At 45.7% G+C, this 18653-nt stretch overlaps 1 protein-coding gene across 3 annotated transcripts in view; it reads right to left on the minus strand.

Annotated features, from left to right (window-relative positions):
* Positions 1-18653, minus strand: part of actn1 (actinin, alpha 1) — a 73179-nt gene that overhangs the window by 34274 nt on the left and 20252 nt on the right. For all 3 annotated transcript variants that reach the window (XM_079528397.1, XM_079528399.1, XM_079528398.1), the window contains exons 2-3: positions 7131-7245; positions 2219-2338 (exon numbers count right to left, since the gene is read on the minus strand). In XM_079528397.1, the coding sequence (XP_079384523.1) occupies positions 2219-2338; positions 7131-7245 (235 nt within the window). The remainder of the gene's footprint in view (positions 1-2218; positions 2339-7130; positions 7246-18653) is intronic.

Genomic DNA, 18653 nt, shown 5'->3' on the forward strand with positions numbered 1-18653 from the left:
ATAGGAGAGGATGATATTGTGATGTCACTGACGTGGTGGAATTTTGATAATTCCATTGATAATGAAGGGAAAATTTACGTCATATTGTCCCTCATAAGTATGTATGACCCAGCTAAAGAGAGATGTACTGTATGCCCCCAGACAGGGGTCAACTTTTATAGGTCAGGGTTTGAGGTGGCAGAGGGGCGGAGTCCAAACACAGGGCTGGGCTCTTGGTGTTGAGAGCTACAGTAGCTCCTGTGTGTTTAACATGGCCTTCACTCATTACAAGGCTTCTGTATGATATCCACAAATATTATTGATAAGATTAGTCAGTAGACAGACACACCTTGACATTTTTGTATGTGAAGGTAATATAAGTTTTAGGGCAAACAATATAAGTATATGGACAAACACAAAGGTGGCATTTTTTTCAATTGCATAGTGTGTGTGTATGTGTCCAAAAAGGACAAGGACAAGGACAAGGACAAGGACAAGGACAAGGACAAACACACACACACACACACACACACACACACACACACACACACACACACACACACACACACACACACACACACACACACACACACACACACACACACACACACACACACACACACACACACACACACACACACACACACACACACACACACACACACACACACACACACACACACACACACACACACACACACAAAAAGGAATAAGTTAGATCTGTTTATGCATGGTTTTTGTGTGTACACATGTGTGTTTACTCTGCTAAAGACATGTTTGCTCTGCGAGGGGAGGAGGATGGACATCCCTGAGATGTTTGTGCTGAACAATGAGCAGCCTCAGCCCTCAAGGGGAGAAAGTGCTCTGCAAACTACTGTCCCGACACACCGGAATAGAAAGCTTAGCGCTCATTAAAGCACACAGCAGCCAATGCCACTGTCATGGCAACGGGAGAGCAAGATAGAGAGAGAGGGAGAAAGAGTGTGTTATCGCACACTGACAACATGAAATGTAATGGTTCCTCTATTGCATCGCTGACTTGGCTGATAGTCTAATTATAATTGATCAGATGCTGACTTAGTGGTAAATAAAGCTACTGGCAGTCTAATTACTGCATGGCCTTTAACCCTTGGTGAAACATGCCTAAAATGATGCTTATCTGTCACTGTTGCTGAACAGTTATTGATTTTAGACTACAGATGTGTAAAAAAACAAACAAAAAAAAAACACGTATTTTACGACAATGGAAGTTTGATGCAGTGGCGTTGTTGGAAATGTCTGAGAGAGCTAAGGTGAGACCTTCTATGTATGATTGATTCAGAGCAACTTAGTGACTAGATACTGCCTAGATATTGTATGTATGTATGTATATTGTTTATTATTGATGTCATCATCATTAAAGAAAAAAATAAAGATTGCTTTTTATGTACCAATGTGAATTGTATCCAAAAGCAATAAAAACATAATAAAATGTTATTTAAAAATCTTCAAAATACAAATAGCCAGTGTTATTTCTTATTGTTATTGCTTATTGTTGGGAATTTCCAATGGATCCATTTCGACTTTAGCTTGTTTAATGAAAGTATTCATTAAAGTTTTAGGTGAGGTGAGGACGCAAATTCTGATTGGCCGGAATGAGATGATGTATGAGTATAAGATTGCCCCTCACTTCACACGGTGTGATGTTTTTAATAGTCATAGCTCACAGTGTAGACAGAGAGACAGGAAACAGAGAGCGAGAGCTAGGGAGAATCTAACTCGCTGTCAGGCATCATAGCCCGTGGGTCGGGACGGGTCTTAACCCATTGAGACCTGGAACGCATCCATGTCACGTTAGCGTTTAACCACATTAACCATTAGCCCATTTTGGGCGGGAACCCCTTTTGGTGTTTTAAACATTATGTTATAATTTAGCTATTGAAAAATAGCAGATCTACAAGCTCATAGCGCGCCACCGAGTGGCGCGCTATGAACTTGTAGGTCTGCTATTTTTGAAAAATCGTTAAAATGTGCCTCAAATCTTTCCGAAAATTGTCATGATTTAGAAAACTTTTTTTTTTAAATTTCGACGTCAGGCCTGAATGGGTTAAGCCATTAAAATGGTAAAGCTTCCGTGTCAGAAGTCATTTGTAAAATCGGCCTCAGTTCTTAACCACTGGGCTAACTCTTGGACGCTCTTGGAGTCCATATTCAAATGCATAGGCAGAGACACCCAGTCCAAATGTCACTCTAAACTCACCCTCTGCTCCAATAGAAACAAGCTTCACTCCTTTGCTGGCGATGAACTCGAGTGCTTTGTTGACGTTGGAGATCTTGTGGACTCTCATCTTGCCTCTCTCTGGTTTGGCCAGGCGTTCTCCTAGACAGGAAATAGACAGACAAAAAGACAGAGGGAGGGGTTAGGGACATGTCGCCACAATGGAGCCTAGAAACTTCTCCCAGTACAGAATTTATAATAAATAAATAAAGTTTTGTTCTAAATGTAAACATGCAGAATAGAAATAACTAATATAACGGTTTTAGATTGCTGTCCAAAAACATTGAATTAGGGTTGAAGGAAGAGGAAATCAAATTAAAAAGCAATTCTGACCATTCATTCAAGAGAAATTCATACATTCAGTCATTCATTCATTCCTTAGCCTGCTTGCAGAGATGCAAGTGAATTATTCTCAACCCTTTTATTAATTTCCAGGACTCCCAGTTTGATATGCACTCAACCACGGACCGGGCCCCCATTTATTTATTTTTTAAATCTCTGTGATACTAATCTACACTCTCAAGAGTCACAGATCCGTATAAGAATCAATTTGTTTCCTATAGAGATGATAAACTTGAGAGAGGATAGGCGTATTTTCATGAAACTGTGTGAAGACTATCTAATCAGTAGTCTAATTCAGTAGCAGCATAACAATAACAGTGTGGCAAAAATACTTTAACTTCTTCTCTGCAAAATGTATACATCATGTATGATCCATGACATGAAACTACGCATTTGACGTCATGGTTTTTGCAATGTTAGTTTTTTGCCATACTATATATTACCAGTAAGATGCAACTTCACCCTAAAGGGCGCGTGCACGCATCCACCTGGGTGACAGCAGACTGCTGGGTGAGCGCTGGCGCTTTGGAATGGGGGGTCAGATCAACATATCCACCTGGGTGACAGCAGACTGCTGGGCGAGCACTGGCGCTTTGGAATGGGGGGTCAGATCAACATATCCACCTGGGTGACAGCAGACTGCTGGGCGAGCGCTGGCGCTTTGGAATGGGGGGTCAGATCAACATATCCACCTGGGTGACAGCAGACTGCTGGGCGAGCGCTGGCGCTTTGGAATGGGGGGTCAGATCAACATATCCACCTGGGTGACAGCAGACTGCTGGGCGAGCGCTGGCGCTTTGGAATGGGGGGTCAGATCAACATATCCACCTGGGTGACAGCAGACTGCTGGGCGAGCGCTGGCGCTTTGGAATGGGGGGTCAGATCAACATATACACCTGGGTGACAGCAGACTGCTGGGCGAGCACTGGCGCTTTGGAATGGGGGGTCAGATCAACATATCCACCTGGGTGACAGCAGACTGCTGGGCGAGCGCTGGCGCTTTGGAATGGGGGGTCAGATCAACATATCCACCTGGGTGACAGCAGACTGCTGGGCGAGCGCTGGCGCTTTGGAATGGGGGGTCAGATCAACATATCCACCTGGGTGACAGCAGACTGCTGGGCGAGCGCTGGCGCTTTGGAATGGGGGGTCAGATCAACATATCCACCTGGGTGACAGCAGACTGCTGGGCGAGCGCTGGCGCTTTGGAATGGGGGGTCAGATCAACATATCCACCTGGGTGACAGCAGACTGCTGGGCGAGCCCTGGCGCTTTGGAATGGGGGGTCAGATCAACATATCCACCTGGGTGACAGCAGACTGCTGGGCGAGCGCTGGCGCTTTGGAATGGGGGGTCAGATCAACATATCCACCTGGGTGACAGCAGACTGCTGGGCGAGCGCTGGCGCTTTGGAATGGGGGGGTCAGATCAACATATCCACCTGGGTGACAGGAGACTGCTGGGCGAGCGCTGGCGCTTTGGAATGGGGGGTCAGATCAACATATCCACCTGGGTGACAGCAGACTGCTGGGCGAGCGCTGGCGCTTTGGAATGGGGGGTCAGATCAACATATCCACCTGGGTGACAGCAGACTGCTGGGCGAGCGCTGGCACTTTGGAATGGGGGGTCAGATCAACATATCCACCTGGGTGACAGCAGACTGCTGGGCGAGCGCTGGCGCTTTGGAATGGGGGGTCAGATCAACATATCCACCTGGGTGACAGCAGACTGCTGGGCGAGCGCTGGCGCTTTGGAATGGGGGGTCAGATCAACATATCCACCTGGGTGACAGCAGACTGCTGGGCGAGCGCTGGCGCTTTGGAATGGGGGGTCAGATCAACATATCCACCTGGGTGACAGCAGACTGCTGGGCGAGCGCTGGCGCTTTGGAATGGGGGGTCAGATCAACATATCCACCTGGGTGACAGCAGACTGCTGGGCGAGCGCTGGCGCTTTGGAATGGGGGGTCAGATCAACATATCCACCTGGGTGACAGCAGACTGCTGGGCGAGCACTGGCGCTTTGGAATGGGGGGTCAGATCAACATATCCACCTGGGTGACAGCAGACTGCTGGGCGAGCGCTGGCGCTTTGGAATGGGGGGTCAGATCAACATATCCACCTGGGTGACAGAAGACTGCTGGGCGAGCGCTGGCGCTTTGGAATGGGGGGTCAGATCAACATATCCACCTGGGTGACAGCAGACTGCTGGGCGAGCGCTGGCGCTTTGGAATGGGGGGTCAGATCAACATATCCACCTGGGTGACAGCAGACTGCTGGGCGAGCGCTGGCGCTTTGGAATGGGGGGTCAGATCAACATATCCACCTGGGTGACAGCAGACTGCTGGGCGAGCCCTGGCGCTTTGGAATGGGGGGTCAGATCAACATATCCACCTGGGTGACAGCAGACTGCTGGGCGAGCGCTGGCGCTTTGGAATGGGGGGGTCAGATCAACATATCCACCTGGGTGACAGCAGACTGCTGGGCGAGCGCTGGCGCTTTGGAATGGGGGGTCAGATCAACATATCCACCTGGGTGACAGCAGACTGCTGGGCGAGCGCTGGCGCTTTGGAATGGGGGGTCAGATCAACATATCCACCTGGGTGACAGCAGACTGCTGGGCGAGCGCTGGCGCTTTGGAATGGGGGGTCAGATCAACATATCCACCTGGGTGACAGCAGACTGCTGGGCGAGCGCTGGCGCTTTGGAATGGGGGGGTCAGATCAACATATCCACCTGGGTGACAGCAGACTGCTGGGCGAGCGCTGGCGCTTTGGAATGGGGGGTCAGATCAACATATCCACCTGGGTGACAGCAGACTGCTGGGCGAGCGCTGGCGCTTTGGAATGGGGGGTCAGATCAACATATCCACCTGGGTGACAGCAGACTGCTGGGCGAGCGCTGGCGCTTTGGAATGGGGGGTCAGATCAACATATCCACCTGGGTGACAGCAGACTGCTGGGCGAGCGCTGGCGCTTTGGAATGGGGGGTCAGATCAACATATCCACCTGGGTGACAGCAGACTGCTGGGCGAGCGCTGGCGCTTTGGAATGGGGGTCAGATCAACATATCCACCTGGGTGACAGCAGACTGCTGGGCGAGCCCTGGCGCTTTGGAATGGGGGGTCAGATCAACATATCCACCTGGGTGACAGCAGACTGCTGGGCGAGCGCTGGCGCTTTGGAATGGGGGGTCAGATCAACATATCCACCTGGGTGACAGCAGACTGCTGGGCGAGCGCTGGCGCTTTGGAATGGGGGGGTCAGATCAACATATCCACCTGGGTGACAGCAGACTGCTGGGCGAGCACTGGCGCTTTGGAATGGGGGGTCAGATCAACATATCCACCTGGGTGACAGCAGACTGCTGGGCGAGCGCTGGCGCTTTGGAATGGGGGGTCAGATCAACATATCCACCTGGGTGACAGCAGACTGCTGGGCGAGCGCTGGCGCTTTGGAATGGGGGGTCAGATCAACATATCCACCTGGGTGACAGCAGACTGCTGGGCGAGCGCTGGCGCTTTGGAATGGGGGGTCAGATCAACATATCCACCTGGGTGACAGCAGACTGCTGGGTGAGCGCTGGCGCTTTGGCAATGTCAGAACAGGTCAGCTCCATATATGGATATCTAAGGGTGTGTCTTGAGTGTACAAGGTTTGATGAGGGCCCAGGTAGGGCCAGGCGTTAACTTTGGGGCAGGCCTGTCTAGAGTTTAAATGGACAGGTATCAGTCAAAAGGGAGGAGGAAGGATGGATGGGGAAGGATCAACATATGGAATGTCAGAACAGGTCAGCTCCATATATGGAGATCTAAGGGTTTGAGGTCAGATGTAGAGTTGCTGGCCAATATCGATGACATCAGGGATCTACATATATGGGCTTAATAGTGATGACATCAAACAGGGATCTCCATCCCTGATTATGCCTGGGGGTGACCGTATGACATACAGTAGTAAATGCGACCCGCGGTCGCAATTACTGATCTCCACACCAAACATTTACATGTTCCTTTAACTCTTGGGTCTAAAAGGAAAGCTCACAATAACTTTATACAAAATAATTACGTTTCTCTACTACTGAAATTCTAATACGTTTGAAGAATTAATTACAGATCTTAACAACTGCTATATCTCTGCTATGGGACAGAAACCAGCTAACTCCAAAATGTTCACTTTTCAGGAAATGGATGAAAAAATATATATATTATTTTTCCAGGAAATGAAGGAAATATTATATTTATATATTAGGCAATACTGCTTCATCAAAGTTGGTATTGTGACTTTAAATATTGTCAATTACTTGCATGAAAGGGATGGAGTTAGCTGCTTTAGCAGAACAGTTTGAGGATCCAATAGAGTTAACTGGTTTTGTCAGAAGCACTTTGTATTACTTTTCATTGGTTCAATATATTTTTTTAACCAACACACAGACAGGATCTTAAATAGCATTGATTTATGAAAAAGAAAGAAAGAAAGTAAATAAAAATAGAAATTGAGTTAGCTGGTTTCTGCCAGACAGTGACAATACAACACATATCAAATAGTAGTTTTTACCTGAGATGACTTCCAACAGCAGCATGAGTTTCAGACCATCCCGGAAGTCCTCCTCTATGTTGTCTATGCCTGTGCCTGCTTTCCTCAAGTGGGAGTTACACCAAGCTGTAAATGTCTACAGAGAAAGACAGAGTGTCACTGTGGAAGTGTGGATGTTTCATGGTGCTAGAGCACAGAAACAGCATGTCCTCCACACACACACTTGGGTTATCCAGGGACAACCTTTCATAGCCGCCACCAGCACTGAGAAATATAGTGCTTACCGGCTCATATTCTGACGGTCATAGACTGCAAAATCGTATGTAATGTAAAATTGGACAGTCTGAATTAAATTAACACAATTTTGTAGTGTTAATGTAAAACAAAAGGTGTACTATACTAGCAGCTATTTTTTTATTTCCTTTTTTTGTTTCCTGCCAAACACCATCTCATGGTGCCGTGCTGATCTCTGCCAATGCTGACGAAAAGAATGGAATGTCTTGAACACAGCAGGAGCATCATAGGAGTCTGAATCCGTTTGTCAGTCAATCAATATTATGTACGCAGGTGCAGCGAGTTCAAGATGAGCTTAAAGCTTTAGCACCCTCTTATTTTGTGTTTCTCATTTGGCATCGCTCTCCCATGCATATCGATCATCATCATGCAAATAAACTAAGGGATGTTTCCTAGATGCATGAGCACAGTAAGAGCACAGTATAAGGTAGGCTTTAGGTGCAGCGCGTTCTGGATTGTGAGGCATGGCTGGCATGCTAATAACCTAATGGGAAACATCTGGGGAGGAACCTCAAGTAAACCGCTCAACAGGAGCTGGGCATGAGCAGCAGGCCCGCAGAGCGCCCTGCTGAGAACGTCTCCTTTACGAGAACCCCGGGATAATTACACTCGGGGCCCAACGTCAGGGCCCCATTTCCACCAGCGAGTCTGAAGGAGGACCTGCAGGAGTGGAGCCAGAGCCTTTATGAAAGCCAGCTCTGTCTCATGCTGGCCCGTCTTCCACCACAGAGGAACAAAAGCCACTTAAAAGTCAACTGGCAAGCCGGCTCTGGAGTAACTCTTGGAACTTCCTTGATGAGATCACCCCAGAAAAACGGTGGTGGCGTGGGGTTTATACAGCTATCAATAAAGTGGAGTGTGCAGGAGCCAGATTTCAGATGTGTGTGAGTTTGATGGTATGTGGTGGAAGCTAGCCCAGAGAGCAAACCAGTGGAAAAGCCTAGGAAAACCCTGTGGATGCTACAGTAACTGTGGAAGATGTGGAACATCAATAGTAAGGGGGCGATCATCATACTGTAACTGTATGTTATTCCATCTCAGAGGAGGCAGAACTGACAGAGAAAGAGCAGCAAGGATTGAGGTGTTCTGCAAATAGAAACAGGCAGCCACTTGCCCTCGGTCCCTGGTGCAACTGCAAGACAGTCCTGCAAAATTACTTCAGTTTCAGAGTTTCCTCAGGCTCCAAGATATTTTAATTAACCTCTAATCAATACTCTCACAGGACACAAGCCAAAGTCTTAAAACCGATGGAAAAAAAGGCTGCAGTGTCAGCAACTTCTGGATGTCAACTAATGAAAGTGGAAGTGGAAATGATATCAGTGGTGTAGTGGGCTGCAGAGTACACTGGTGTGCACGACGCTGTGGGTTCAAGTCCAGCTCATGAACTTTGTTGTATGCCACTACCCCAAACCCTGTCCTTCAGTCACACTCCATTGCATATTCTTGAACAAAGCTTTACACGTGATCTTTAAAACAAAAGTTTAAAAGAGACTTGTGAAAGTGTCTGTGCTGCGAGTCACTGCTCAAAGAGCACAGTTGTTGGGGGAAACACAGAGAGTTCATCAATGGAATGCTAGCTTGTTAAATCCACTGGGTAGAGCAAGGTACTTTGATGGGCCTGGCCCAGGCTAGGCAGCAGGACCCCTCCTGACAAGAATTAGCTGCCCCTCCTGGAGCTTTGTTAACTTTCTGTGTCACTGTGAGTTTGGAAGGAGCTTGGCCTCCCATGACTGGGCTGGCTGTGTGTTGTGTTCAGCACTCTGTCCTTTGCCCACAATATACTGTTGGACTCTTATAAGGGCCAAACGTGATGGTCTGTTACCCGATGGAACAGATAGTATGGTACGTCCACACGGTCCACACGGTCACGACTCTTTTCTGTTCTGGCCCCACAGTGGTGGAATGAACTTCCCACTGATGTTAGGACAGCAGAGTCACTGCCCATATTTCGCCGCAGGTTGAAAACCCACCTCTTCAGGAAACACTACCCTTCCTCTCTGCCTGACCTACTTGTTGTTAACTAGTTGTACGAACGCTTGTTTTCTATTGTTGTATTGTTTATTGGATCTTGTTTAGTCGATACACTTAATTGTTTTAGCTCATGCTCATTTGATTTAGCTATTTTGTCTCATCTGTTTAAGGAAATAGGTAGCTGATATATTGCACTTTTACCTTAGCGCTAGGTATACTCTTGGTTGCTTGTTTTTGCAGAAAATGCACTAAAGACTTCTGGTGATTAGTAGTTTTTGTTCCCTACCTATGTTGAATACACTTATTGTAAGTCGCTTTGGATAAAAGCGTCTGCTAAAAAAAAAAATGACTGTAATGTACGTAGGTCAACTCAGCCACTGGCAAAATGTACCTACATTTCAATAGTGATAAATGATAAGCTACTAGAATTGTTTGCCTTCCACACTAAATGTTTTCAGCTTTGTAAATACTCAGAACTACTCATAACTTCATAAATAAGTAATGTTGACAGATGAATGTCTCTCTGGAGCATTCTCAACGCCTACTAGTACTAAGATCTCACAATGTGAACAGACAACATTCAGCATAATTGATACAAGTAAGACACGTGAACGCGGGAAGCGAACGCAGCTGTTGTGGCAGTCTGACACACACACACACACACACACACACACACACACACACACACACACACACAGACCTTTTTTTTTAAGTTCTTTTTTTACGTTTTTTTTGTTCTCTTTTTTAAGTTTTCTTTCTTTTTTTTTTTCTACTGTGTGCGTGCGTGCATGCGTGTTTTTTTTGTGTGTGATACAGCTGCGCCCTCTGGTGGCAGGCGGGTGGTGTTACAGCGTGACACACACACAACAGACGAGCTAGGCAGGCTTCGATAGTAATCGCTCACTGCATTTGCAAGTTACCAATCCCACCTTATTGTGTTACATTACATTGTGGGTTTGTAGATTTTTTAAATTGTGGGTTTGTAAGAAATCATCCTTGCAATGACCAAAGAGCTGTATATTTCGTATCGAGCGTTAGATCTGCTCTAGGAATTTCAATGCATGCCGAGATTTATGTCGTAGTTCGACATAGTATACGGTGAGGTCTACTCTACACACACTAATTATTGCACTATATGAGACATCCTCATCCTGTACCAAAAGGCAACTGTGTACTGCAAATCTCATGTTATCAAAATAAATTCCAACACCTTCAGTGCACAAAGAGATTCTAATTACAGTGGTCCATTACAGTGATTCAGATACGAGTACAACTTCCCATCTAACCGTACAGTACGGTCAGAGCACATTTCCACAGGGTAAATTGGAATCCCCAAATACTGCGTGCAGACTCCCCTGTTCTCGCCTCATCTGCCTGCCTTTCTCCCGTCTCAACCCTCCCAGAACTTTGGCTACACTGTAATAACAACGGGGGTCAAGAGCTGGGAGCTCAGCCTCAGACGGCAGGATCTTAAGGTGGCCTTACACTAGCCGATTTTTTTCAATCTGAAATCCGATAGCACCACACACTACAGGATAATCGGAGCGGGGCAGAGCAAATATCAAACATTCTTGATGTTGATCGGGCCGATCCCGATCGCGCTTTGAGCGGCCCCGAGCAGATCGATTGAGTCGGGCACCCCCCGAGCGTCAAAAAATGCCCGATTATCGGCTAGTGTAAGGCCACCTTAAGTTTCTGAACCTACCAATCCGAGCGTTGCATCCCTCCAGGCTATGGGACGTAGGTCCACGCATATGCAGAGTGGTTTGTTTACAAAGTGACAGAGGCGCAGCAAAGCCAGGGGATTTTTGCTAACCTGTACACAACCTATATACATATTTTAGCATGATGATTAAGTTTAAAACGAGTAATACACTGTCTGGATGTCATCTTGAATTGGATTAAAAACGGAAGATTTCTGTAATCAGTAGCAGCTGTGTTTGGAGGACGTGCAGCAATGGGAATCTAATGGGTGAGCTTCATTTGTATTGGCTTTTATTGATGTGTAGCTCTACACATCATCACGAAGCACGTTACTTAAAGGTGTAGTGAAATAAAAAATACGTTTTTCACACTTTTAGACCATATCCGTGGTCATCATATGGGCATACCTAACAATGGATGCCAAAAAAATGGGCAAATTCTCATTTGTGTGTTTTTATATCAAAAGTCCATAACATTTTTCATTACTTCCTGAAAACGAAAACGTGCTGCGTGATGACGTGTCGAGGCCCACATCGATAAAAGCCAATAAAAATGAAGCTCACCCGTTTAATTCCCCATATGTGCGCATCCGTGCAGCACAGCTGCTATTGATTACAGAAATCCTCTGTTTTTATTCCCATTCAAGATAACATCCAGACAGTGTATTACTCGGTTTCAACTTAATCATCACGCTAAAATATGTATCTGAAAACATTATAGGGTAGAAATAAGCTACATAACAGTAAACTGGTACAGCTGGCCGTCTATCTGATTTGTAAACAAACACACACAGCGTGCTGCTGCGTATAGCATAGCTACCGTCCCTAGCTACCGTCCCATCGCCTGAAGGGATGCGACGCTCTGATTGGTTCAGAAACTTCAGACCGGTGTTTCAACTTGAAACCGTTGCACTGCACCTTTAAGGAAGTAATTTTTATGGACTTTTGATATAAAAACACACAAAAATGAGAATGTTCACATTTTTTTGGCATCCATTGTTAGGTATGCCCATATGATGACCACAGATATGGTCTAAATGTGTGAAAAACATATATCCATTTCACTACACCTTTAATTTGTTTTATTGTGTTTATTTTGCTGTCTTTTTTGGACGATTTAGTCCCAACTGTAATTGCATATCATGATTTCCGACACTATTATTAGGTAGATCTATTTAAAGTTTACAGCTCAATAAATACTTTACCCCTAATAAAATGGTGGGTCAAGTTACTACACAATAAAGAGTATACCTGGATGTCTGATGGGAACCATTTTCATCATCGCATACAGTAAGGCTGAAATAAAAGCATATATTATTGTTGTCGGGCGGAAACGTTCTAACCATACGTATTTCAACTTTTATTTGATGATTTACATTATACTGTATGTTCTTACGGTATGCAAATTAATACCCTACGCTTTTGTCATACAAGGGTCACGCAAAAAGCAAAAGTAGCTGATCTACATGTTGTGAGCTATCAGATCTACAAGCTACTAGATTGTAGATCAGCATTTTTTGCTACTTTTGATTTTTGTTGTCAGGTGAAACCTGACCTATGTCTTACTCAAATTAAATGTCAACTTTGGCTCCTAGTCGCGACCTAGTCCTGATTGGTTGCCTCGTCTCTAAGCAACGCCATGCCTCTCTAGCCTATGGGACTAGTCCTCATGATTGGCTCAGCAAACAACGGCATGAACAGTCAAGGCTACCTCTCGACTCTAACACAACAGCAGCTAATGTTATGCGCTAAACTGCAAGGATGGACAGCAGCAAAGCCATGACAAAACACAGTCATTGAACCACGAACAGAATGCAAACAACGGCCGCGTGTGTGTCTGAGTTTTAGAAATATTGAACCAATGAAAAGTATTAACAAGCGCTTGTGACAAAATAATAACTATTAACTCCATTAGAACACACTGAAAAATTATAGACATAACAAGGTTTCCACCTGACAGTGACAATATGCATCATCAATACAACCAACTCCATCTCTCCATTTAGAAATCAGTGTTATCCAGAGTGACAAATGCTAGGTCAGATTAACAGGGCACATGGTCGACAATTAGTGTTCTAAGAAACAAAAGCGTGTACAATCGAGTTATGTAAACAACATAACTACAGTAATATCTATGTTAACTGGGTATTGGCAGGAAAGTCACGATACAGGAGTCACGATGCAATATGTACTGCATCCCCAAATTCCCATTCCCATCACGTTTGCTGATACGAAGCACATGACCGAAATGCCACAAGATAAAAGCCAAAAAAAATCTTCCAAATATGGGCTGTGAGAGTGGCAGGGGCCAGCTTTAGTTTCACAGCTAGTTGTCATGCCCTCTCCGCTCTCCTCTGCAGAGGGATTTACCAGTATGTACCTAATGTAGAGCTGAGTTGCATACAAATTCAGATATTATTAAAACAAACAAATAAAAGAACAATCAAACAAAATGATTGTGATACAGGTTTATCGATAATATAATGGACAATAAGATAGGATATAACATGGCCATCACCGGTATGCTGATATTCAATATTATGAGCACAGCCTTGGTATCCATCTACAAATGATAACTACCAAGCATCTTTCTAAATATCATAACAAGCATCATCTACTACTAAGACAGATAAAAGGAAATAAGTGCTAGGTAGAATTTCTCACTCCCTCGTTTACCCTTTCATTTAAATCAGACTTTATCTTCAAATCTCACTATCTATCCTCTCCCTGTTTTTGTTTCCCCCTTTCCTCTTTCTTTTCACATTCATCTTAAATAATATAAAGCATGTTCTGTTCTTCTAACCAGCGCAGTAATGTGCAGTGTTCAATTTAACTCAACTCCCAGGTCTACAATACGGATTTGACAGTGCATCATCTCTCATTCTCTCCATATTCATCCAAGATTGACTTTTATGCACACTTGCTCCTTCTCAGATACAACCCACAGCGCTTCTTACTTAGCCTGGCTCTTTTTCTCTCTCTCTCTCTCTCTCTCTCCCTGCATTCAGCCAATCCCCTCCCTCTTATCCACTCTTCCTCTCCCACCGCCTCCATTAATCAGCCTCAGTTAGGAAAATATTTCCTGCCTTTCAGCCAGCTCCATATTAGTACAATCCTGTGACTGAAACAAGCCAACTGATGAGTGTGAGCCCCTCCGTCACATCACATCCAGAACGTACAGCACAGGGGGCAGACAAATGCAGCAGGGAAAAATATATTGTTGGCAGCCCGTCCTCCATACAGGAAAGAGGTTTTGTGCGGCCGGGGCCAGTTTCTCAAGCCTGAGACTCCAGGCTCCTCCAAGGGTACTGGAGGGCCTCTCGTGGTCCCCAATGCAGCTCCAGAAAGAGCAAACTTAATCGTTGAACAAAACAAAACAAGAAAACCTTCTCAAATAACAACTTTTCCAGCTTCTCCTTCCAGAAATGTTCTCTCGGCTACCCAGAAGCACCATTAAAAGAAAATGAGGGCGGGGAGCCAATATATCTTTATAATCCATGAAGTAAAAAAATACTACAAAACACAGGCGAACTCCGTCAGTAACGTGAATAGAATAGAATCTCTCTGGACCCAAGCTGCTGTGGGGGCGGAGAGACCTCTGTGTCCTGATGAGGTGAGACTGTTTGTGCAGGTCTATTTCTGCCCCCCCTCGCTTCATTTTGCTGGAGCAGCTACAGTAGCAAGAGGCCAGAAAAGCAGCGCTGGTGGAAAGCGTTGACTGTGCCAGGAAAACAAGGCTGCTTCCAACGGCAGCACCTTCCTACAGTACCTTGGCCTTGCAGACTCCCACATAGATTCCTGCCGCTCCCCATGGGTGATGAATGATGGATTCGGGCATCAGCCCTTGTTTGGTTTGAGAGAGCACTGGTTTTTAACCTTTTCTGGATCAGGGCCCACCTGAAAATCTACAAAGTGTTTACAGTCCACCCATCTGACTACTTAAGTGTTCAGAATCAGAGGAGTGGGACGTGTACATTTTCAGTTCAGAGCATGTTTATTTGTGTTTCCGGCTTGGATCAATGGAATTAACATTAAGTTCCTTATTTTTGTAACTTTAGAAAAAATACCATGCCATGATTTAAACATTATCTTTTAAAATATAAATGTTATATTATCATTGAAATATCAGTGTTTTGCCAAAAGCACTTGCAATATCATGGCCCACAGGTTGAGAATCACTGGGTTAGACTAGAGCACTGGTGGGTCCTTGAGGGGGTTCCTCACCTAAATGATTGATAGATAGGAGGAACCAAATGGACCCTTACGGGACTGTAACTCTGAGAGGACCAAAATGTACGGTCCATTTATACAGTGTAAGTGTACCCTCAGAGTTAAATTAATATTGATTAAATTAAATTCATACAAATTGTATTAAAAAAAGATTCAGAATCATGGGATTAGAGCATGTTCTCATTGGCCTGCTGGTCGGTCGGTCGGTCGCACACGCACACGCACACGCACACACACACAGTCTATTTTCACACTCTCATGGGTTAAACCAACCCTGAGAATGTGACTGTGTCCAGTAATATTTTTCTACTGTTGGCTATGGAGCTGTCCCACCGGAGGCCGAGATGGACAGCTGGCTCTGTGCTTTGCTCATTGGCACTTCAAATTCTTTCTCAACCGTAGGGGAGTTTCTAACTGGCAACCAACCAGAGTGTTAAATTAACTCTGAGTGTACAAATGGAACCAATGCATGTATGGTTGCGCATAGCTACTGGGTACGGGTGGGTCCCTTTGGTTCCATTTGTACACTATCAAGAGTTAAAGGACATGCAGTAAAGGCCGTGTCGGGCTCGGGAGTCGAACCCGCGGCACACTGCGACTGGATTACCAGTCGGGTGCCCAGACGGTTACGCCACCGCCTGGGCTGTTTTAGGATTTTACAGTGAACTCACTTCTTCATTCTTCAAGCTACCGCTGCTGAAGCCATTAAGAAGGACATGTGGGGGTCGGAGGGTGAAAAGAGTCACACCGAGTGACAGAGAGGACAGGCCAGGCTGCTGTCTGTACACAACGGCAGGGCGATCGGCTCAGCCAAGACCCTGCTGTGTACAGTGTGTTGTCAACATGCATCTGGCGAGCAGAGTGTCTCCCGACGATCACACACAATTAATACAAATTCCACCTCAGCACAGACCGTAGAGTGTGACAGAGAGAGGGAGAAGAAAGAGGCAGATGAGCCAGACTGCCTAGAACAGTCTCGCGATGCCACGCGTTGTTAGCTTGTAGATCGGATATTAAAAAAAAGAAAAAAGAATGTGGCTTAAGTTATTCATTCGTAACTTTGGGTCCCAGGGAGAAAACTAAATGATCTTTTGTGCCACAGCTGAAAAGGTTTACGGATCCCTGGGGCCTGGGCCTAGAGAAGTTAGACTTTTCACTCCAAGGAGAGGTGGATTTATTGTTACATTTTTTATGCTCTGTCGTAAGACATAAATTAGACATTACACTGTGACGCATGTAAAGAAATTAGAGCACCATTGTTCCCTAAAATTACATTTACAAACCACTGGATAGATCATCACTTCAAAAAAAATCTAAATTCAACTTTTGGCTGCACAATATGTGAGACAGCCAATGGACAGAAGAGCCAAAGACATCTGGATGAAAATACTCACAGAGTAAAATGTCACATATGAGATCATTGTATCATTGATTGTTTGTTATGCACTTGTTTCTCTTTAGGTTATATACTGCGCGCGCGCGCACGCACACGCACACACACCTTTATTTTGAGTCCACATTTATAGAATTCTAAGCCCCAAATGTACAGAATATAGGCAACACATGAACTTATTCACAGCCAACATTGGTCACTTCAGTCTGTCATATTACCAACACCGAAAGTAAATCATGGGTACAAAAAGCACCTTCTCCTCCAAATAGACTGACTGCCTATAATGCAGGAGATTGACACACACACACACACACACACACACACACACACACACACACACACACACACACACACACACACACACACACACACACACACACACACACACACACACACACACACACACACACACACACACACACACACACACACACACACACACACACACACACACACACACACACACACACACACACACACACACACACACACACACACACACACACACACGCGCCAGTGAAGAGAGGTTCATACAGCATTGTAAAACAAATATGTGCCCACGCAGGCAGAACCTGCAGGAATACAGACATGGACAGATGCAGCGATACACACAGATGCGGGCAGATACAGGATGACAGATATGCAGGGAGATGGATGACAAATGAGACAGACAGACAGGCTGGCAGAGAGACAGGAAGACAAATTAGAGACAGACAGGCTTGCAAAGAGACAGCCAAGAAGACGGATAAGACAGACAGACAGGATTGCAGAGACAGGAAGACAGATCAGACAGGCTTGCAGGGAGACAGCAGTCATAAACAGACAGACGAAAGCAGAGGAACACAAGTCGCAGTGAAGTGTAAACTATGTGAATGCTGGTCCAACCGTCCAGTCACATGACCAGGGACATGCTTCACCTGAGGTCACATGACCTGGGACATGCTTCACCTATGGGATAAGTGAAATCTCTCTTTAAATTTGTGTCCGTCTTTCTCTCTCTCTCTCATTAGAGGAAGAGAGGAAGGTTGATGGTCTGAGGGGACAGTAGTGGGCCGACCGGGGGGGGGGGGGGGGGGGGGAGTAGAAGTCAGAGGTCATTCCCCATCGGGTCTCCCTCTCCTTCCTCCATAGATCACTGGAGGACTCCCCTGAAGCTGCTGGACAGATGTGAGAGTGTGTGTGTGTGTGTGTGTGTGTGTGTGTGTGTGTGTGTGTGTGTGTGTGTGTGTGTGTGTGTGTGATATGTGCTTGTATTTAGAGGTGGAGATAGCGTGTGAGAGAGTTGTGTGTGTGTTATTGAAGACACGATATAAATTGAGAATGTGTGTGTATGGTACGCAAGTGAAAAAGCACATGTTGCTTGCTCATGTGTTCTCACGTATGTGTGAGTAATGAGTATATGATAGCTCTTCAGTTGCTCCAGACTGTATGACGGAAGCATTTGAAAATTGCAAGAGGCAACAGTCTGGCAACGCGAGACTATCTTTCAATGGACAGACTTTGGACCTCTGGCACTCTGGTCCTGATGAAACAGGATGGGAGGCTCTAAGGGTCCGCAGAGCGCACACACGCACACCCACACATGCACGCGGAACCACCAACTCAGCACAATCCCTCCATTACACTCATCTACCTCACACTCTGCTGCTGGTTCAGCATATCGGTGTGCATGAGAGCGTGCATGTACCACACCATGTGTCCAAACATGAGTGCACATGATGCAGATGTAAGAGTGCACAAAGACGTGGGCCAGACACACCGACACAGACGCACACGTGCACACAGGAAAGCATCTGCATGCGAGCACACGTGCATATGCTCACGCCATCCCGTTTCAGCATGCACACAGATGTTGCACCGAAGCTGGCCCAATGTTGCACGTTAGCGAAGAATAGCCACCATTGTGGCAAAAGCAATGAAATTTACTCTCTTGGCCTTGATGCTGGCCCTAAT

Source organism: Electrona antarctica (genome assembly GCF_951216825.1).
Source record: "Electrona antarctica genome assembly, chromosome: 18".
Classification (NCBI taxonomy): Eukaryota; Metazoa; Chordata; class Actinopteri; order Myctophiformes; family Myctophidae; genus Electrona; species Electrona antarctica.